Here is a 23,476-nt window from a genome sequence, read left to right on the forward strand (position 1 = left end):
TCCCCCACGAGAACAAGGGCTAGCGATTGAGAGACTTCTGCCAGCCGCTTATAGAACGCTTCATCCGCCCCTTCATCCTGGTTGGGTGGGCTATAACAGACTCCCAGCAGGATATCTGCCTCGTTGGCCTTCCCCCTCATCCTTACCCATAGACACTCAACCGTACCATCATCACAATCGTTGAGCTCTATACAATCAAAACACTCCCTAACATACAGGATAGGAACAAGAGTCATCAGAAGGGAAAGTAGCATCACGGCCATCTCTGCTTCAGCTGGCTCAAGCTGCCTTGGTGCCTCCTGCCTCCCACTCCCCATTTAGTGCATATGTAGCAGCACTAATGAGGAGCTTACAGAATCCATTCAAGCACTACAACCAGAAGCAATATGGCCACAATAGCACAGCACTGCACTCTCTCTTAAGAGAGAGTTTCAAGTCTCCCTGGCAGAGAGACCGCACTGTTGTGGATAGAGGGGTTTCAGAGCTCAGCTGGTGTTGTCTTTGCAGCACTGTGCTGTGCTCAGGAGATGTACAAGCACTGGTCAACCTTAGGACATATGCCTTTGAAGGGTGTTAGGTGACTGGTTTTCTATTTGGACTGTGCAAAGAAGTCTAACTCCCTAAATAAACTGACTCATTAAATTATGCAATGTCTTTTGCCAAAAAATTGCATTGCTAGATCAAACTATTGATCCACTTACTTACACTTGTATCCTACTCCTGTCAGTAGTCTTGTCTTGATTATTCAAAATGCTCTGCCATATTGTGCATGCACTACTTAGTAAAAAAAACCCGGAGAACCCAATGGTATTCCCTACCAGTAACTCAAAGGACTGCAGTGGTGAGCTCTAACAGAGTTGTTGCTGCATGATGTTTTATTACTGGAGACAGCAACAGATAGGTTTCATTAATTGTGCAATTGTACAGATGATAAGTTAGGTTTTTACATATATTGGTCCGTTCGAAAGCATGGTGCGACTTTACAGACTTATTTTTTATTCCTTATTACAGGAATTATTTTGACTACTGCATTGCTGAACAGCCACTACTCGAGGTGAAACACAGTAGCTGCTAAACAGCTGGCAGATGCCTGTAATCAGCTGAACCTACAGGGGTAACTTAGGCAGGCAAAAATGTAATTACTTGGTATATTTCCTACACTGAACTAATTGTGCAGTGTGCAGTGTCTTACACTGGAAAAATGTCTCATCAATGTTCCTATCAGCATAGGTCTCTAAGGGTAGAATTGTATACAATTTATATAATATGAACACAATTACAAACATATATTAACATGTATAAAATTATTTAGAGCTCTTCCTAAAACTTTAATCTCAGTCCTTGCTTCAGTTCTTGTGCTTAGTTAATTCTGACTATAAAAATAGACCCTTTAGTTACTCAATATGAAAATCTGCTTATTTTAAAGAAATGGGTTTCTTTCAACATGCCAAAGCATGTTGAAAGAAATATAGCAAATGCAACAGTACACAACACAGAATTTAAAATAAATTTCAAAATATTAGAGATATGTAGGTTGGCTGGCAATAGTGACATAGCTGCAATAACTAAGTCTTTAGATTACATTGTGGAAGCCTAAGATATTAAGGCAGAAAGCAGGCTATCATTCTGACTTTCATGTAGATACGCAAGTGAACCAGATTGTGTGAAGTGACTACTGGCAGAATTTAGTCCACTGATTATAGACAATGCATTTTGGGTTTTAGTGGTAGTCAAAATAGTTGCACTGGGGCAATCGTTATGTCTCAATGTAAAGAGTAGGGTTGTATCTCTAAAGTTGTCAGAACTTTGAATGAACGTCATGGATTTTGTCTCTTACTAGTGTTTTAGCTGGCATTTGGACTTACTGAAAAATACTGCTAGAAGTTGCTGGAGACCCCGAAAAGAGAACAGAAGTAGTGTTCCTGTGATTGGTGCTTGTGTTAGTTCAGATTAATTTTTAAATAAAAATACCTACTGAGACAGACTTCGTTCACAGACATGCCTTTCCTCTAAAAACACTGTATTCACTTTTCCCCAACTATGCTTTTTCTACAGATGCTGTTGTTTTTCATAGTTTTTACCACTTTGCCCAATATAAAAGCCATAGTTCAGTAATGTCACACTGAAGTTTTGTAGGAATGGCTAGCAGAATATGGCCTGGTCCTGGCAATCTGATCCCCCTCGTTTGGGGATTTGTTTTAGAACCTGTTTTACAGATAATTCAATCTAAGAGAGATTCCCTGATATGTTCCTTATAAAGAACAATTCCTTCTGGAATCACACACTACTGCAGATTTTCTGTTTGTTTTGGTTTTTGGGGGGGGTTCTTTTTTCTTTTTCCCCTGAAAGGGTATCTCTAAGTAATTTGTGCTTACTTGTACTTTGATGGTTACATTTTGAACCAGGTATTAGGAAAGAGGTCAGAAAAACATTCAGGAGTATTTCTCCTCCTGTTAGTTCCCCATTTAGCTGCTTCAGGAAGCAGTCATTTATGGGATCTAAAAGTTTGTCTTAGTTTCATGGTCCAGTGTAATAGTTACTGAGTCTGCATGGGAATGACGGGAGCCTCCCTTTAGTCTGTATTCTGCAGCAACAGCCTCTCTCAGAGCTCCCAGGTGAACCATAGTCCCTCTTTCCATCCTCCTCAGGCTGTGATAGTATTGCCCTATTAATATGCTTTTCCTACATAAGTATCAAATTTTAATCCATGGAGATTCTGTTACATCTCAATACAGTTAATTTAACCACCTCGTTGGTCTGCCTGCTTCCTTTAATGCATAGCACTACCCCTGTGACCTTGTCTCTTGTTTTTTCCCCATGTATTTTGCACCTTGGAAATACAGTGCCCCACTGATTATTTTCTTTCTAGTATCCTTCTAATATGATATTTCTCATTCAGTATTCCATTCTAGTTCATCCCAGTTCCCCCTTCTGTATTGGTATACAAGCACATACCCATTTGGTCTGACTACCTACTTTCTATGCTCTGTTTAGATGGGACTTCACTGGTTCAAGCTCTTCTTTGTTGTTTCCCCCTGCAGCTGTCCTTAGTCTAAGTAATCTTTTGTTACTTCACCTGCAAAGGATGTGTACTCTTGAACTGTGTGATCTTCCACCTTGTCAAAACTCCTCAGTTCTTCGTTTTCTTTTGACCCATTTTTTATTTCTATGAAGTTCATCCTGCTTGCAAAAACTCATCCTGTTCCAAAATTACTAATTCAACACCACCTTTTTTTAAAGATCTTCAGTGAACTTGTGCTATCACCTCAACTTTCAAGTACCCCATGACGCAGTGTTTGACGCCATGTTCTTTTAAGAAGTGTTTCAGATTACTTCATTGAGGGAATTAGGATCAGATCACTGGTATTTAGTTTTGAAGGCAGGAGAACTATCTAATGAATTCGTTTGTGTAAGTTGTTAGGATTTCTTAGAAAAGCGTTTGTGAACAGCTAACATGGATACTTCATCAGAGCATTTGGGGCAATCACCCAAGAGATACTCAGTGCATCAGAACCTGGCCAAGAAAATTTTTGAAGGATTTGACATAGAAGGTTTTTTTAATTTTATTATTGTTATCTTCACATCAGAAACTTACATAAAAAAAGTGTTAACAATGATAAAGAAAACTATTCATTAGCATAACCTAATATGTACAATTCTTTACAGAGTCATAAAAATGAATATAACTAGTATTATGCTGTTGTTGCAAGAATGTATGTTTCACATCTATTTTTATTCATAAGTACAGAAAGGGAAAAAAAGGAGAAAAATTGAGAAGTTGTAGTGTACTGTGAAATTATATTTTCTTACTTACATTTCTGGTCTAAATAATTCTAAATACCTGCACAGTTATTATGAAGCTTTAATTTAATACCACATATCTCATTTTTAAATCCCCTCTTATAGACTTGTAATTTCGAGGATTGTTTCTGACATCATCCTATAATGATTTAGGAACTACTGATTTCAGGAGACTACTATTATCAGGAGACATTAGAAAATACTAAAATGGTTGACAAGTTATTGAATGAATAGGTGATTAATATTTTAATCTTTCTGTAGGTAGCAAAGCTTTGCCATGGAGTAATAAGCATCTGCCAGACTTTTGTATATATTTAGCTTGCTCATATACATATAGTAAAATCAACAGTGCTATATTTGCTTTTATTATGAGCCCCTTTTATACACATTTACACTTAGCATGATTCAGCACATATCTCTGTGATGTGAGTGCCATCTTTTCCTGTACCTGTGCGGTCTTTATGATACAAGACCTTTGAGACTTACAGGGTAGTGGATCATTTCAAAAAAGTAATCTCTAATTTTTGCTGTATTGGGGGAAAAGAAAGAAAAAGCCTGAATCTCTTGTCTGTGTTCTGGTAATGCATCTTGTGCCTTTAAGACCAGAGACTTCAGTGGAAAGTGGGCTAACTGGTGTTCGGTCCACAGGACCAAGCTAGAGCTGATCCAGGGTACTCTCTCCCAAAATGCACATAGTGTGGGCATCCTGAGCACCACCTCTTTCTAGCTGCAAGTCCACACCTGTTCGGCATTTTTCTTGCTGTTGTAAACTTAGTCAAATGCAGTCCTTGATTTGTCTTGCATCTTTGGGGTCAAAGAACATGCAGAGCCCACAGCAGAAGAAAGGAAAAATACAGCACAGAAGAGTACATGTCCTATTCCATACTTATTTCTTCATTTCTTTGTGCAAAAAAAAAGTGCAGTCAGCAAACACTTAAGAGGGGATTTGTGTACAGTTAAGAAAGATGTAATATGACATAATATGACATCTTACAGTAGTTGCAATTGACTCTTACTATTTTTTTACCAGTGAACAGCTTGCTTTGGGGCTTAACATATTGTCTCCCCTGTCTCATTTGTTTTGAAGCAGAATAAGAAATTACTGATGTGTTTTGTTTTCCTCTGTAATTCTCAGAATTCTCAATAACTCATTTAAATCCCACTCTTGTCTTTTCCAGGGCATAAAATTCTGCTGTTTGCAATCTCTTATAATATGTACATGGAAATAGCACCATTTCTCTTAAGATTGCACATTCTTAATTTGATGGACAGCCTTAAGCTAACCAGAACTGACAAGACATTCAAAGCATAAAACAGACGCACCAGACAGTTTGTAGGAAGGAGGACTTTCATTGTTTAAATGAAAGTTGGGATGAGTTTCTGAGTATTTTGGTAGCTATAGGAGCAAAAAAAAATCCCACAAAGGCACCTCATTCACTATTCAAAGAATAGCAGTCCATGATCCTTACCTATCATCTCTTTCATTCAAATAAAAAAAACCACAAACCCCTCTCTAACGAGGTAGAACAAAATATGACATTGGCAAAAGAGAAAGAAAAAAAAATTTAGCACAGTCTTCAAGATTGTGCTAAATTTTCTCTAAATTTGGCATTATAGCTGTAATATTCTAGCCCTTGTTATTCTTTTGCTCTTCTTTTCTGCTCAGAGTAGGCATGTTTCAGTTCCATTTTTATATCTATTTTTCTTCTTTTTTTATTTTCCCTTTATGCCCATTTATTCCTTCTCTTCCAAAAACATACTTGATTTATGTCTTGTTATCTCTTACCCTCCTCCAGCTTTGTGATTTAACACTTTGCTTTATTTCTGTAGTTCAGCTCAAATAAAAAAAACCACAAACCCCTCTCTAACGAGGTAGAACAAAATATGACATTGGCAAAAGAGAAAGAAAAAAAAATTTAGCACAGTCTTCAAGATTGTGCTAAATTTTCTCTAAATTTGGCATTATAGCTGTAATTCTAGCCCCCTTGTTATTCTTTTGCTCTTCTTTTCTGCTCAGAGTAGGCATGTTTCAGTTCCATTTTTATCATTATTTTTCTTCTTTTTTTATTTTCCCTTTATGCCCATTTATTCCTTCTCTTCCAAAAACATACTTGATTTATGTCTTGTTATCTCTTACCCTCCTCCAGCTTTGTGATTTAACACTTTGCTTTATTTCTGTAGTTCAGCTCAGTGTTTTTAAATGCTTGGCATTCACAATATTGTGAGTTTTTTCCAAAATAATTCTTTTGTATTCAAATGACGTTACATTAAAACAGAACCAGAAAACCTACACACAACAAGAAGATCATACAACCCAAGAAGTTATTAGTCATGTGCTCTCATGATATGTCTTTAAAAGCATCCTATTGCTCACAAAATTGGCATATTGTTCTTTCTAAGGTCCTGATCCAGCAACGAGGTTTGTATGAATCAGTTTGGAACACTACCCAAATTCCCAACCATGGAATCATGTCTCTATTTTTTAGCATACTCAGACTATTTTTAATCATACAGAGTACTGATTCTAACAACAAACTTGATTTTTAGGATCACTAATTGAAAATGAGTAGAGATTGGTCCTTTGGTCCTAAATCTTTAGAATTTCTTTGGCTTCTCTTGAAATCATTGACTGATGAATTCAATTGTTACATAGAATCATTAAACAGAGGTATATCCTCTTGTTTTCCTAATAAGTCTCTCGAGTGCAAATGTGACCGGAAATATTTTTTTAAAATCTTCCCTGAATTTCTTGTTTGATCAGTTGCTTAGTGACATACTGTATAGCTGGTTTCTCTTTGCAAAAATAATTTTCAAAGTTGAACAAGAAAATGGCTAGCATTCTCTCTCTCTTCTGCTTAAATTGCTCCTTTGCAACTTTGACAGTATTAAAGCTCTCAAGTGCCAACACTGACAGAAGATACCATGGCTCAAATGACCCTGCAGAGCGAAAATCTTATTATCTGCAGAGACAGCTCTTGCAAGTTGTAAAGCACAATAGGAGAAAAGTAAACGGGCTCCATGTAATAGAACATAGTTTCCTCAAGGCAAACACTTTCATCTTTTCAGGACATTTGACCAGAAGTGACATCATTCACCAACTGCTTCAAATATCTGCATGGAGAGGAAAAAAAGAGAAAAGATATACAAGAGGACATTTGTCAGGTCTAGCAGGCAATCCTTCTGGTGGAAAGGGAAACCGACTGAGATCAGTTTAGTACTAATGCAGTCATGTTTTCACTTAGCAGTACACAGGCAGCCAGAGCAACAGCATACACACTTTTTCCTCTCTTTATCTCCGGTTGCCTTCATTCATCTGGAAAAGGGCCAGGTGTTTCGGCAGTGAGTGAGACCCAAGGCCTCACAGGTTAGTCATTCAATTTAATTTGCAGCTGACTTGTTATAAGACTTCTGTATACTTCTTGACATCTTTGGGGCAAACTTTTTTCAGTGGCATAAAATAAATACGAGGTCCCATGCTTGAAATGAAAAATGTGTACCTGACACAGCTTGGGTCACCAAAAATGACTTGAATTTGCTATATAGGACCCTAAGTAATGCATTTCAGCATGATTTCCTAATGATGAGTTCATTACAGTGTAATATTTGGACAGCTGCTTGAACTTAACCTGTGTTTATTTTCTTATCTGTGATATGCCTGTGATCATACCTAACTGACATACACTGACTTGGGAACCTGGTTGTATCCATGGCTGTCCCCCAGATCTTAAGAAAGTCCCCTGAAGTTAAATTCAAAAAAGGCACTTAGAGGTTTTAAGCATGGGTGTTGCATTTCCTAGGTTTTATGCACCCAACCTCCCAGGAGCAAAATTCAAGCCCTCTTTGGAAGTAGCCTGTGTACAGCACAGGAGAGTGCCGTTTCAGTACCAAATAGATGTTGCAGTGTCTGTGCAGCATGTATAATAAGCCTTGGAGATACTACTTTGTCGCCAGCAGCACAGTTCCTAGGCTTGACAAGACCGAGCTTGAACCACTGGAGAACAGAGCCAGGACTTGGAAGACCCATGTTTTGTCACCAGCTCCGTCACTGGCCAGCGGAATGAACCCTCCTCACTAGCACTTGTTTATTGGCAAAGCTTTGTAGAGCACTTTTGAATTTTTACAGAAAACACTTTGACAACTAAACTAAAGCTGACGAGTGAGAGGTCCTGAGTTAAAAGCTGGAAGCGTGTTCCAGCTGCCAGAACATGCAGGAGCTCAGCGCATAGCTATCAGTCTTCAGTAAGCCAGATCCCATAAGAAGCACACTGTGGAGTACGTTTTATGGATATAACCAAATCATGCCACAGGAGCATGAGACAACAGCGAGTTCACAGTGGGCTGCAAAAGGAGCACGGCTGGGAGCCTGGGAAGGAGGCTGTCCCACTCAGACTGGGCAGTCTTCCTCCTGGGTTTTTACAGGAGCAATCTGAAAATGTGGTGCCCCTTGCTGAACTGAAGCCACGGCCTCATTTTGTGTCTCTGTAGTCTAAGAGCTGTACACTAGATAAGAAATGCTTCCTGTCTACAGCAGCCAGGCGCCAGACTGAGGCTGCTACACGCTGTTTCTCAGCCATGCCCAGGACTCAAATGAAGAAAAATTGCATTTAAGATCTGAAGATCCAGTCACCTAGCAACTATAGTCCCATCAAAGGTTTCAAACTAGCTTGGATTGTGTATCCCCGCAAGTCTTTATTTTTATGTATTTAATTACTGCAGCTTAAAAAGTATTAAGATTTTCAGATGGATTCTTGTGGGGGAACAAATACTAGAAAGGAATCACGTGTTGCATACAGCAAATGCAAAAAAATTGTGGACAACAGATTACTGTACAATGCTCTAATTGCACAACATGGCATTATACTAACTAATAGGAAAAGGGGAGAAAGCTGCAGATTTTTGGTTGATGTAGAGCAGCTTCAAGGGCTGATCACCTGGACTCTGTCAAGCAAGTAAATAACATGCACAAACAAATAAAAATATTGGTCATAATTTCTATAGAAATGATTTCAAGTGGCTTTGGCAACATATTCCAAGTCTTTTGTGATAGATAGCAGCTACTCATAATGCTTGGGAACAGTTGCAATGTCCAAAAAAACCCAAACCATAACAACCCACCTCAAAACCACAGAAGAACTGAGGACCTATTTATTCTATGGTGACTTACAATACGCTGTAAAAGAATGCAACAGCTACATCAGGAAAGAAATATAAGTGACATTTGCCTCTCCTCAGCACAAATGAATTTGTGGGATGTGACATGTAAGCCAGTTAGCAAGAATATTTTGACTTTTTTCTGGGTAGCTCATTGTGTCAGCTTTCCACAGATAGAAGTGACTGAGACCATATTATTATGTTTAAGGTATATGTTCTGCTGTGAACCTGTTACACACTCTGGAGTGCCATAATATAACAGCAAGAGAAAGCTACAGCTGAGATATCATCTCTCTCATATCTTACCTGAGAGGCATTCATAGCCTCTCGTATAGTGAAAAACCGTGGAGATCTGCCAGTTCTCTTGTGTACCTAGACTTGACTGATTAGTATGGATGACTGTGAAATTATTTTTGCTTCACATGTAATATTCTTCAGATATTGTCTTCTGTCTGCAATAGCCCCAGCACTTCTGTGGGCTTTGGACAGAGTTTGTTGCCTTATGTAAAAGTAACCTCCAATCACCTATCTGTAAGGTCTTGTTTGATATATGCAAAGATTGCTGATACTAACCTCAACTGGGCTTAATGGATACAAATATGAAACCATGAGAATAATTAATATTGTTCACACGCTGTCAAGAACCAACTCACTAGTGTGTATCAGTACACACAAATTATGTATAAAAACAAGCTTTGGATGGAGACAAATCAGGGCATTTTTCTTACTGCTTTTTTGAATTTCTGAAGTGCAACAGCCCAGTGCTATACTTGGCAAGTTTCAGATATTACTGTTGCAGTTGCACCAACCATTTCTAATAGACTACTGCTATGTGTTTAGGTCCTTTTTTTTTTTCAAAAATACAGCTTTTATGAAGTCATTCATTATTTGGAATGGTTTGAAGTGATTGAGAAGTTATGCTTGAAGGTATTTCAGCGTGTATGCTGCTTGCAGTATTTTCCATCCAGTCCTTTATTTCTTATTTCTAAAATTTCATATATCGGTGCTTTGTTGTATATTACCTGTAAGTCCTCTGTCTGGTATTTTTCCTATTCCCTAAAAATCAGCTGCCTTTCTTTTTTATTTAAAAAAATGCAGATAAGAACAAAAGTTCTTGTGCATAAGTACTTCTTTCTGTGTTCCTAACAAGTAAAAAATAAAAGATCCAGAAGTCTTGGTACATCAAAACAAAGATTTAATTTGTTGCTAATGTGAAAGGTAAAAATGATGGAATTGTGAGTTCCTTTCAGAAATTCATTAAGAAAGGCACAACAGCTCAGAAGCGCAAAAATAGGAGCCTGAATTAATGTCATAGATTCATGTCACACACCTGAGTGAGAGTATTGATGGGCAGGCAGTTGACACTCTGGGACTTCAGCAAAACAGATATTTGGTATCTTAGGTAATCACAGATATCTTTATCAGAATGTTTTTAAGCTGCAGTACTACGTAAGGTTTAGGATTCAAAATTTATGATTCAATCAGCTCTGGTTCTCATATTCCATCATAATTCTCTGCTACTTAATCTCAGAGGTAAGTGCTTCCAACACCAAATAAACGGCCAACGGTGTATAATGTGAGAGGGAGGTGCACTAACTGTTCTCCCAGTGCGTGTTTCCACATTAAAAGGATGTGTCCTTCTGAGAAAGATGCAACAAATGAACTTTTTAACACTGGGGAGCTCGATGGCTCTTGATGACTCTACTTTTGCAGAGGGCATTTTTTAGAAAGATTTATGGCATGTATTTTAAACAGTGGTTATAAATTGTGTCTTGTACTTTGGTTAAACAAGTATGCAAACAGAGGGAGAGACAGAGTAGATTTCTGCAATTACACGTTGTGCATGTACACGTCAAAAAAATGACTGTGGTTAATGGACATAGCATTCTAGATATCCTAAAAGTCTCTTTTCACTTGTATGTTGTAGATACCCCAGTGCTACTGTCTCTTCCTCAACAGTGACATCTGCTCTCATTCAACACGTTATCACTGAAATAACTAGTCACTAATCCCCTCTTAGAGTATGCTGTAGATTCAGGAGCAGTGCGAATGAAGACAGAAACCGAGACAGAGTGATTTCTGCAATTACACGTTGTGCATGTACACGTCAAAAAAATGACTGTGGTTAATGGACATAGCATTCTAGATATCCTAAAAGTCTCTTTTCACTTGTATGTTGTAGATACCCCAGTGCTACTGTCTCTTCCTCAACAGTGACATCTGCTCTCATTCAACACGTTATCACTGAAATAACTAGTCACTAATCCCCTCTTAGAGTATGCTGTAGATTCAGGAGCAGTGCGAATGAAGACAGAAACCACGGAGAATAGCAAGGCAGAACAATATTTTCTTAGTGTGTGGCATAAACCAGTTAGGACAAAAACTTAACAAAAATAAGAGAGGGACGTTTATTCAAAATGGGAAAATTTGTTTGGCTGTCTTCTCTGGTAGGAGGGTGTGCTTTTTGGGATGCAGTCAGGAACTAAGGAGATGTTCTCTGATCCTGTGTTATGCCACTTCAGCAAACGGAGGGAGCAGATGTAGTAATTAAGTGTTCTCAAAAGGCTGTGAAGTGAGTTGATTAAGTGAATTACTAAACTTAACAAAACCATGTCAGGATCAAGAGGCAGTTGTGCATTCGCTTTTATGCAGTCTTGTGCTGTAAATAAAGCACTGATCTAATGGTAACATTTTCAATAACAAGAAAAAGAGAAACGATTTTTGTTTAAGCTTGTAAAAGGTCTTGTTCATGATATCAACGATTTTCATAAACAGCACAGTCTTGCCTTGCTCTTCAAGGGTTTTAATGGTGGAAGCACTGACTTTTGGTAAGCTGTTTATGACTCACTCCTTAGAGGCATGCCTCACAATAGACATTCATATTTTACAATAATGCATTTCATTGCCATATCTCAAAGTATTTTGACAGAATGAGTAAATGTTACATTGTCTTCATAACAGGAACAACAATAGTGGCACAGAAATTACTTGCAGTAAAATTCAATTAATAGAGAAAACTGGAAGTAGAATTCAGGCCCTGCATACCTCTCATCTTATCAGGTATCTGAGGGTTAAGACAAACTGCATTGGTCTTGTCTTTTCTGCAAATTTCAACCTTCACCTGGAGATGCTCGCCACATTTCCTACATATTCCACTCTTCTCTACTTCATGGGATATTGTGAGAACTCATGCTGCTGAGAATAAATCGAATATTGATATTAGCCACTAAATTATAATCCTGGGAGTGGTAACTATTGAAATCCCGTCTCAGTCCCATTCACACCACAATCCCAGCTTTTAGAAAGCACAATGAAGTTCTGAGGGAGTCTCCTGAATTTTTCTTCTCTGGTAATTTATATTTCTCATTTAGTCTACTTCAGTTGGGTATTTCAATATCCATCCACATGAATGCCACTTTATAAAAAAGTCTTCGAGTGATCCAGAAGTCATTTACACCTTTATGAAATAGCCACATTTTTCTATGAGGCAATTTTGTCAGACAAACAGAAAGCTACTGCACAATGAAAATCAGCCTCAGGTTTGAACCATCTACTATGCAACTGTTTACCTGATAGCAGAATTAGTCTGCTGAGTAAGCAGAATCCTCTCAAAAGGCAAATAATAACACGTAGAAGAATTTTTCACCATTTGTTTGAGAGAGGGCAAGTGCATGCATGAATGCGCACATGAGGATTCTTACTTTGAAGGAAAAAAAAGTGGAGAATAAAATCTATCTGGAATAGAGAGAAAAGTTTCAAGAGACTCTTCAAAGAGTCCCTCAACTAATCCCAAGGGACACTCAAGAAGTGGGAGATCATTCTGGGGGGAAAAAAAGGAGATCTTTAATTGAACTCTTCAAGCCCTGTGTATGTGCGTGCATGTTACATGCTTCTTAGCTCCATATTTATTTGCTCACTCCTTGATGGGCATTGCTGTATTGCACAATTTGAGTTCCCTACCAAAACTAACTTGAGACCCAAGAAAGTCAATGGAGAAAAAAACAGGAGAGACAGAAATTTGGTTGAAATACCTGCTGGTGTTGCCAGTCCTTCTTCACTGACTAGGCAGCCCACAAGAACTAGCTCTCTGTGTTGGAAGACTGCCTTTAGTAACACCCTCTAGAGCCAGCACGAGGAACCATGCCAGAGTTCATCCAGTGATAGAAAGTGTACCCTACTAAGGACTAGACAAGCTCAGGATGTTGGTACTGAAGTGCAGCAGGTATGCAGAATGCACAATATAAGATTCAGTGACAACAATAAATAAATTTAAAAAAAAAAAAAAAGGGCTTTCATGACCCTGATGCCCTTTTTTTTATTCTGGCTGACCTGTAATCTCATTATGGAATGAGAGAATAACACTGTTTGAAAGAGGTTGCAGCATAAAAATGTCTTTGAGTCACTTTGTGTTGCATTAAGTAAATTGTTTCTTTTGGTAGTTCTGTAAATAGAAGGTGATGGTGAAACCTGAAGAGCACTCTTTTTGCTACTAAGCAGTAGTATAGTGAATGATGTAGGAATGATTTTAAATTAAATTCCTTGATATTTCAGCAGTTCTGGATGCCTCAGTACCTCTTCAAAGATGCTTAATTTTAACAGCAAGTCTCTCAGTCTTTCCTGGAGTTACAGCACATAATGTGTGTAAGTTATGTATGTATGTATGTGTGTATATAGAGGTACATACTTACATATTAAAATGAAAGGGACCAGGAAATGGCATGCATTTGAGAAACCTAGAAAGAGGGATGTATGTAGGTTGCAACTGGGGAAAAAATAGTAATTAAGCAGAAAGCGGGTTGTGGAGGGAAGGAACTCTTACCTCAGGAGACAACCTGCCCTACTTTCTTTTCTCACATTTTGAAATGTATGAATCTTTTACTTGCTTTATCACTTTTCCTGATTCCCTGCAGGCCAGAGCTGACAGCTAAGCCTCTGTTTTATCTTAAACTGTTCAAAGCATGTCGGAAAATTACTTACCCTGCTGAGTCTGAAAGTGGCTGCATGATTGCAGGAACCCACCTACTGGTTACCCCCAGTCCAGGTGATCATTGTTGCTTAAGTGAAATCGTAACGATAGTCCCAGAACAGCTGGCAGATTGTTACAATATATGGTCTTTTACTGCTTCCAGTTGAAGACCAGAAACTGAGTTGGCTCTTTTTTATTTTCTCTAGAAGTAATTATTTATGTCTTGGGCCACTCTGATATCAGTGCATAAAGATAGTATTAGTTTTTCACCCTGTGTTATTAACAGCTGTTTTGTATATGGACAAGGTCAAGCATTTGGACTGTCTGTAACTGTCTTGACTGTTTATTTTGTGGGCGCTCTCTCTACTGCCTTTGAATACGGCCTTTACAAATCCTTTCTATTTTTATTCCATTGCACTTCTAAGAATTAGCTTTAAAATACACTGTTGTCACTACACTTCAGCATGATAAAATGCAGGGATAAGGTGTGTGTGGCCACATTCGTGTCTCTAAAAATAGGATTCTACTGGAATTGCTACAGTAATTTCATTTTAGTAGGCTTTAACTTGTGCTGAAAATTGGTATACCTCAAACAGTTCTCTATGATGAAGCAAAATAAAGCAGGATAGGAATTGCAGACTGTTTATGCTCAGCCTGTATCATGAAATTATATGCTCATGTACTGCTTTTCATCTTCAAAGTTTTACCATCTGTATTACCACCTCTGAGAAGTGACGTGAGTAACTGATATATGAGAGTCCTAGGTTGAAATTCTTCTGGCTGATGACACCTGAACCTGCATTTTGGAGTTCTCAGGAGGAAGCCGCAACACCATTCTTCACTGGTGTTAGTTCTTGTGAGATAACTGCTTCTTTTTGGGTATCTGAGGAGAAAGAAAACACTAATGCTAGGCATAGCTCCCTTTATTGTCACAGGGTATCTTTTGATTTTGCACTGGTGAGAATGTTTGCAGGGAAGTTGTTGTTGATGTCCTGTTAACTAATAACAACCAGGTATGAAGGTGAAAGTTAGAGGACTTGTGAATCTGTGAAGGTCTGGAGAATCCACCCAGAATGAATCTTTGAATTCTCCCCACCATACTGAGATCACAGGAGATGGAGACGTATACTGCCATTAGTTACACACATCAGAAACTTCCTTCTTATTTTTGTAGGGTGAAACATTTCCCGAAGGCTCTCCAAAATCAGCAGGGAGTTTCCGGATGTCATTTTGGATCTTTGCTTACCATACTGGCTGAATTCAAGCCTTCAACCCTAGTCCTGTTAGTCAGTAAGCATCCTCTACAACAATGTCAGTGGTTTTGTTTTTTTTTTAAATTTGTGTTGTTGGCACAGCTGGACTCATTATGTAGTGCAAACAAGGGCAGTGGTCTCCTCTTCGATTTACACTAGCAGATCATGCAACAGTAGAGATGTACTAGCTTGAAATGTATACCTTGAATTAAGAAATAAATGTCAGTTATATGGTCTTTATGAACTATTTTAGGTGCATAGGAATTTAACATGAATTGTGTTACTCGCTGTAATGTCTTTCTTTGCTCTTATTATACCCAATTTTGGCCAATTTATGTGCCAGCTGATTTCTGAAATTTTTGAATTTATGAGTCCCGTGAATCCTTATCATGATGCTGTGGTAGTAACTAGAGTAAATATGGCGAATGAGACTGAAAAGATACTGGGTAAACAGGCCTTATTGCTTCCTTTCTAAACAAACACTGCATTCCATTGCAGAATTTACCATCTGAAGACATGTTTCAGACATCAGAGATGCGGTGAGATGTCTTAGATAGGGAGGTTGTGTGCAAGCCACTGTCGAGTTATTTAGCTTAGGTAACTAACTTTATCACATATTGTAAAAACATTAAAAAGAACCAGAAGGGCAATTGGGTCATTTATGTGTCCTTCATTAAAGCACTGTTCATAGAAGTAATTCCAAAGTAATTCATTGTCTCTCCTTATAACACTGCAGTGGGGCTTGGTTTGTGCCAAGGGCCATCATTTGAAAGCACTCAGCACCTTCTGAGAGATCTGCTGCAGGATAGTATCAACAATTTCGATGATTTCTCAAAAAATACAGTATGGTCGCTAATAGTATAGATATGGGAAGAGAGGCAGATTTTCCAAGTGTAAACGGCACAATATGAAAGCTTGGGGTACCCAGGCACACATTTTGATTTAGTCACAGATTTTGTCAGTGCCTTGCTTCTCAACTATAAAAAAAAGGGACAATAATATCCCGACTTTACGAAGGCATAGGAAAATAATTTCGGTTTTCTGGGCATCTCGCAGTTGAACATTTGTGTCAAGATACTGCTTTCCTTATTAGATGGACAGATCTGCCAATGGGCTGATGAAAGAACTGATACTGAATGAAAGTGATAAGCTACAGATTATCGTAAGAGAAATTAACTTCAGCAGATGCAAAGTTCTGTATTATGCAATATTGCTTGCCCAGACATGGGCTAGCTGCTATAATTGTTTCACTGCAGTTGGTTTGTGGGAAGGGGTATCAGTGACATGGCTAGTGAGGCAGAATTTTTAAAGACAGTGCGCTTTTTTTTTTTTGCCTTTTTTTTTTAATTTTGCTGAGTAGAAATGTAAAATAAAAATCTGTATTTTAAAATATTAATTTATTTTTCTTTCTTTTTTACAGCTTGTGGCCAATGCAATCCTTTTTGTCAGTGTAAATTTGTATGGGGTCTTTGTGAGGATTTTGACAGAAAGGGCTCAGAGGAAGGCATTCCTTCAGGCCAGGAACTGCATTGAGGACAGGCTGAGGCTGGAGGATGAAAATGAAAAACAGGTCAGTTTCTAAGCCTTATTTCTATTTCTCTGTTTCTTCTGAGATGACTGTAGTTATGTGAACCACAGGTCAGGACATTGTCGCTGAGTGCATGAGAGGGCATGTGTGTGTTTCCATTGCAAAGGAAGGGTGCTGCCTCCCGCCACCTGCTTCAGCTCTTCCTCCCCAGTGCATGCACACTCTTTGCTCTTCATCTGCAGCTCACACAGAAGGTGCAGGCTGACCCCGCGGCTACTGTCAGCTCCAGCACCAGAGGGGATGTATTTTAGGGCTGAGGCGAAGCTAACATACTGTTGCAATCTCAGATCCCGGGGTTTTTTCTGCATGGATGTTTTTGGGTTAGATATGCTGTAAACACTTCTGTTCTGGCTGTGTGTGCTATAACCTGTTTGCATTCATGACACCTATAAACAAAAGTCTACGTTTTGGGGAGAAGGAACTGCACTGATATACATGAATAACTGTGATAACAATCTATTCCTTTTCTCAAAAGCCACCTTAGTAGTTTGATGGTTTATTTCACACAATTTTATCAATCAGTCTTCCAAACAGATTTGGAAACAATGAGAAAAACCACTATATTGTGGAGCTTGCTGTTGTTACTCACAGGTCTGAATCTTAAACCTACTAAGATCTGTTAATCTGTAAGGTTTGGACTAGATTTTTCTTTCTGTCTAGGTGATAGTAGAGGGCCATGCTGGAATACATGGATATAACTCAATTGACCTCTGTGGAATGATGGCAACTTATGCCAATAAAGGACTTAAGTGGTATTCAAACCTTGCTATACAAGGTATCGGTGTACCTCGCACACTTTTACTTCCCTTCACTTGCAGTTTCTCTAGCAAGTCTATTCCTATGTGTGAAATAACACAGGTCCTTAAGTACTTTCTGTTACGAATTGACTGAATGCATTTTTATGACCTGAACATACTCTGCAATAAGTAGACGTCTTCTTTGAACAACTGCATATCTTTGCTGGCTTTGTAAAAATGGTATTAGGATCAAAGCCTTTAGGTTTGATTCTGGTCTTTTGTAATCCAAAGCTGCAGATTTTCAAAGGCATAAATGTGTCATAAGTGAATTTCCATGGGGTTTAGGCAACCCTGCCATTTGTGCCTTTGAAAACCTGCTTCTGGGATCCAACATGAAAATAATACTGATTTTTGTGTTTCTCTAGTTAGCACATTAGCAATCTGTCTTATTTTATATTTTATCCATGCATATAAAAACACAAGAAAGCAAAAACATTACACATACGTACCATTATTGTTGATAGTATACCTAGAGAGTCCTGCAAATGTTTTTCCAATGCAGTATACAGGTCAGTGAAGAGAATACACTTTTCTCTTACATTTGTGAAATTAACTTTATGCAACACAGTGTAAAACTCAATACAGTGGTGAAATATGATAATTAGCTGTCAAAAGTACCACCCAAATACTTTCTGTGGCTGCTCTCACACTACATTAGAATACCTCTAAAACCAGGGTGAGAATTAAGACATGAGTACAGGCTACAAAATTATTCTGCAGTTGCTGTGGCGTAACGTAGCACAAGTTTCCAGCTGGCAACACTCAAGAGTGTTTGAGAGGAAAAGAGACATTGCTGACCCAGTTCAATTTTTGTGATCATTCCTGTATTTTTGTTCTCTGAAGTACCAACATTACATGTTAAAAAAGACTGAATTTTTTCATTAGACTTTCTTGTCTCATTCAAATGCTCTGACCTAAATACCGTAGCCCTTTTACATTGAGAATTGTAATCCAAAATGGTAAAACCTTTCCCTGGTATTTCTGTGCAAGTCTCTAACAGGAAAGGAAAGAACATGCTCTTGCCTTTTGAACATACACAGCCTTCTGGAGTTAAAAGTGTTGACTGTGTGAGACAGATACCACAGCTGAAACTGTAAGTGAGATTTCTTCCTCTGTGTCCTACTTACAGTGATTCTCCTCATATGGAATGCATTTGTAGTAATAGTTCCACGTGATAATTTTGATAAATCTATTTTTATGAGCAAGAGCAAAGATCTCGTGTTGTAGCATTTTTGGAGTCATCATGCAGGAGTTTGCAAGTAGGCTTTGAAAGTGTTGCTGGGGAGAAGGGGAGCAGACGGACTCTGTTTATTTTAAAATTCAGTTTAATGTTCACACTGTTATCTGTTCACTGTGGTCACAACAAATAACAGGCCTCGATGGTAGCATCATCCATTTGTTACGTTGCTGAATGTTAGACTACAATTCCAGAGTAACACCAGAAGCAAAGGCCAAGAACCAAATAAGTTTTAGACCATGAGCGAATAATTATAATCATTCACTCAGGATAAGCTGCTTCTCTCACTGTTTATAAATCTCAGCAGCAAGACCATCCTCTGCAGAGCAAGCAGTTAAGAATAAATATTGTGAGGTGGGTCCTGTTCCCTGGAACTGCGCTTGTTCTGTTCCTGCTCAGTCACAGCACCTGAGCACTTCCCCTTTACTCCCACTGCACCATCCCTCTGTGTCCACTTCATTAATTCTAGATCATCCTTTGTCGATACAGCAAGCAAGGCATTGTCACCCTGCTCCCTGGAGGGCTCCCAGCGTTAGATGTCCCTACTGATACTGAGAGCAGCCTCCAGGCAGTGCTTCACCCCTTCCCAAGTGAGCAAGCAAGGAGCAAGCAGGGATGGGGAATGGGGGATACGTTCAGTGTAGAGAAAGAAGTAATCTGCTGCTGACTGAGGCTGCTTGCCATCTGATTCAGAGGAAATCAGTAAGGAAGTTGTGGCTCACCATGTATTAATTCCCAGTGTGGCGGCTCCTGAAGTGGTGCCGTGCTCCAAGGAAGTGCTAGCATTGTAATTCTGAGGCCATCTTAATTTGAAGTGCAACTGGGCCACTGTAGACTCCCATTTTCCATTTTTCTAGTCTCTCTTTCAGCATGTGTATAGTTTTATCCTCCCCACAGATTTGTGATGGTGCATTTAACTCTAATTATGCACTCTGTGAAACAGAACTTCCTTTTATTTGTCTTAGACTTGTCTGATGACTTGATTGGGTGCTCTCTAGGTCTTGTTTTGTGATAAATAATGAGTAATCATTCTACAGTAACCTTTTCCATGCCACTCACAACACTGTAGACTTCTCTCATAACCCTGCTCATCTCTCTTTCCAATCTGAAGAATTGTAGCCTGTTTAGTCTCCTGATGTGTGGAAGCTATTTCCTACCCCAGTCTTGCCAACTTTGTAACAGATCTTACTCATGTTTCCCCCCCAACAATAAGAATATTTTTATGCATATTCATGCATTGGATTTGGAGATGAAGCATATGATTTCCATCAGTGAAATGCACTTGCTGCAGCACAGGGTGAAAAGTGCCTGTTGTTTTCATATGAGGAAGGATGGAAAAATGTTTGACTTCATGCAAACCTCCAAAGCCCACAAAAACAGCTTAGATATCTTCACTGTTTTTTAATTGCATAATTACATGCAAATATGTTTGCAGAATAAAGACCATCTTTCAAGCAACTTGTTTAGATCTTTCCTTCCCTCCTAAATGTTACTTTTGTACTTGCTCACAATTAGAACATGATGGTGGGAAAACAACTGGAGAATAGCCAAGTCTCCAGAATGGGGGATTGGCTATCTTGAAAACTATTCGTGAATTCACATTTAGTCTGTCAGACCACTGGGACTGGAGAAATTTATTTAGTGGTGGCATCCATCTTTCATGAAATAGTTGTGTACTCCACTACAATGCATGAAATTTAAGTTTGTTACAGGCTTTAACATAAGAAGCTGAAGGAAGCACTAAAAACTACAAGGAGTTAGGAAGCACTGGGCTGAGACAGCCAGCTCTGTGGCTAGCTTCAGGGCCAGAAGCATGGCACTCCAGCTAGTCTAATTAGTTTTGCTGAGAGGTAGGGTGGTTCTCTTTGCTAGTACGACACTGTGCTACTGCAGTAATGCTGGTTCTGGGAGATAGACCAGCACCTCGGTGTTGCTTTGCAGTGCTTCCGTACATGTTCACCAGATCATTTGAAGCTAGCTAAATTCTCTTTATGCAATGCTGAATTGTGCATACAAACGTCTGTGTGTGTATGTGTATGCATTCCAAGTGTCTGCTGCATTTTAGGGCAATATCCTTAACATTGTGTATAGTAACTGGAACATCACTGAGTCAGAGATTTGATTAATAACTTTTCACGGAAAATGAAATGGTTTCAGCAAAAGATACCATGAGTCTCAGTGCAGAATACTTTGAAGTGCTGCTTAGGGTGTTTTGGGTTCAAATTCCCTGCTGGGTTCAGATCCCCCTTCAAAACAATTTAATCTAGATATTATACGTTTTGGATATGTGTACTACCTCCTGTACCTTTGGGTAAAAGGATGACCCGTAGCAACCCTCCAGTGGTTTTGTCCGTTATGTTTAATTTCAAGCATTTATGAAAAAAGGAAAAAAATACATTATGTTTGAATAAAGCAGTCCATGTTGGACTTTCATTTTGGTAATGGATAACAGGTTGCTGGGGTTTTTTTCTTCCAGTTCAGCAACCAAACTGAAGAATTAGTTATTTGCACAGCCTCAGGCAGAAGTAATTTCTAGGGTGCCTGACAGCATGCTTATCAATGCATAATCAGGTTCTTCTCATGTTTCCCATATGTTTTCTTCTCAGAATCTTGCTTTTTTTTTCATTGCAGTGCAGAAGAAAATATGAAATTTATCATTAAAACACAGGCCCTCTTTCCATAATCATTCATACTGGCTCTGTGCATCAGCAAATCATCCTGCAGCAAAAATTTCATCTGGATCACGTGTGGGCACAAAAACATGTTCTTGTCAAATTATCTAGTGTGCAACAGGGAGGTGATCCTGATTTTACACAAATCGCAGGGCGAGAGATGATACCTGATCCTCTGCAAAAGCTAGCCAGTGCAATCTTTAAAAAACGTAGGTGGACTAACTAATTTTAGCAGACCCGGTGAGCCTGTACCACATTAGCGCTGTGTTCTATGTTACAAGGAGGCTTAAAATTGAATTTATTGTGTCATCGAACCACAGCCTTAAACAGGGAAGTCCACCTTCAAAAGTCTATTTGTTCTTTTCTAGGATCAGGGAAAAGAGAAAATAAGGAGTCTTACAATTTCAGGCTCTCAGTTTGAACTGCTGGGCTTCACGCCCACTTGTGCAGGCTGGCCAGCAGTGCCTCTTAGTCAAATAGCAGCAGCAGCAGAGATGGGAACTTGTCCTGCTCTCTGCTTCATTTGCCACCTTTGGCTGCTTAGATCCTTACACAGAGCTGAACTGTTGGCTACCTTTATCCTGCTATGTGGCACCCCTGGTCTGTCTTCCACCTTTCTCAGGTAAAAGGAGTTGTGAAGAGGCACATTTCTCTCTCCCACACAGCAGTAATTGCCCAGAAGCTTTCCACTGACTAGCATCTGTTAGTCCCCAGTCCTGCAATAGTCATGCACGTGTCTATCCTTAATGCAGCAAATAATAAATCTGAGGGCTACTCAGGTTAAATGCAAACCTTCAGGTGGAAGGGTTCAGCTTCGACCTGAAGCCATTAGGAACTGCTTGTTACCCCTTGCAAGGCAGGGCATAGCAAACAAATAAATGTGTTCTAATTTTACAGCTCTATTGCACCTCTTTTTATGCAGAATAAACATCTCATCTGAATGCGGTTAGTGGCAGAAGCTGCATTGTTTGGCATACCATTGGGATTCTTCTTACCTAACTTTGGCCAAGTATAAGTGAGGCTTGTAATCTAACCTTTTAACGTATAGGCAGTAATCCTTAGTAGTAATAGACGCATACAAGGGTAGTTCATCCCTTCTATCCTGAGCACCTGGCTGAAGATGAGATGAGGTTTTTCCCTGGGAGTGGTTACAGGGGGACACCGAAGCTTAGGGCTACACAGCCGTATGATAAGAGAGAGGTGCCTTGCAACTGGACTTGAAATGTCAAAGCGTAGAAACCCAATATCACACAAAAAAACATACAGTTGTAAATCATACAAAGTACATATATTTTAATTGCATTGTAATTGTATTACTCTATCCACGTCCCTTTAATTTGCAAAATGTAACATATGGTATTATAGAAAAAACTATAAAAGCCTTTAAAAAGCCACACTTAAAACAGCAGGCCAGATCAGTACTATAACAATTTGGTTTAACTTTATTTCACCCCCTGAAAGCTTCCTGATGTTAGTATGTCAATTAAATCGGTTATTAGCCATTTTGTTTTTTGACACAAGGAGTGAACTATGGCAACTGAACAGATTTCTAAACAAGAAAATAGGGCATACGAACTTTGGTTTTTAGTATAAGTCTATGTGGTCACTAATACTCAATCTAACAGGGGGATGTATTGTACTGCTCTTTGTTGCAATTTGTTTTTCCTCATAGTTTATTGGGTTTGTGTGGCAAGGTTTTGGGAGCAGGGGGGCTACAGGGATGGCTTCTGTGAGAAGCTGCTAGAAGCTTCCCCCATGTCCAACAGAGCCAATGCCAGCTGGCTCCAAGACGGACCCCCACTGGCCAAGGCCGAGGCAATCAGCGATGGTGGTGGCACCTCTGTGAGAACATAGTTAAGACAGGGGAAAAAAAAAAACCCTGCACAACAGCAGCCAGAGAGAGGAGTGAGAATATGTGAAAGAAAAAACTCTGCAGACACCAAGGTCAGTGGAGAAGGAGGGGGAGGAGATGCTCCAGGCGCCGGAGCAGAGATTCCCCTGCAGCCTGTGG

At 39.1% G+C, this 23,476-nt stretch overlaps 1 protein-coding gene across 1 annotated transcript in view; it reads left to right on the forward strand.

Annotated features, from left to right (window-relative positions):
• Positions 1-23,476, forward strand: part of ADCY1 (adenylate cyclase 1) — a 171,902-nt gene that overhangs the window by 43,576 nt on the left and 104,850 nt on the right. The window contains exon 5 of the mRNA XM_009285327.2: positions 16,592-16,741. Within this exon, the coding sequence (XP_009283602.1) occupies positions 16,592-16,741 (150 nt within the window). The remainder of the gene's footprint in view (positions 1-16,591; positions 16,742-23,476) is intronic.

This window comes from Aptenodytes forsteri, unplaced genomic scaffold (assembly GCF_000699145.1).
Source record: "Aptenodytes forsteri isolate BGI_AS27 unplaced genomic scaffold, ASM69914v1 Scaffold44, whole genome shotgun sequence".
In the NCBI taxonomy this organism is placed as follows: Eukaryota; Metazoa; Chordata; class Aves; order Sphenisciformes; family Spheniscidae; genus Aptenodytes; species Aptenodytes forsteri.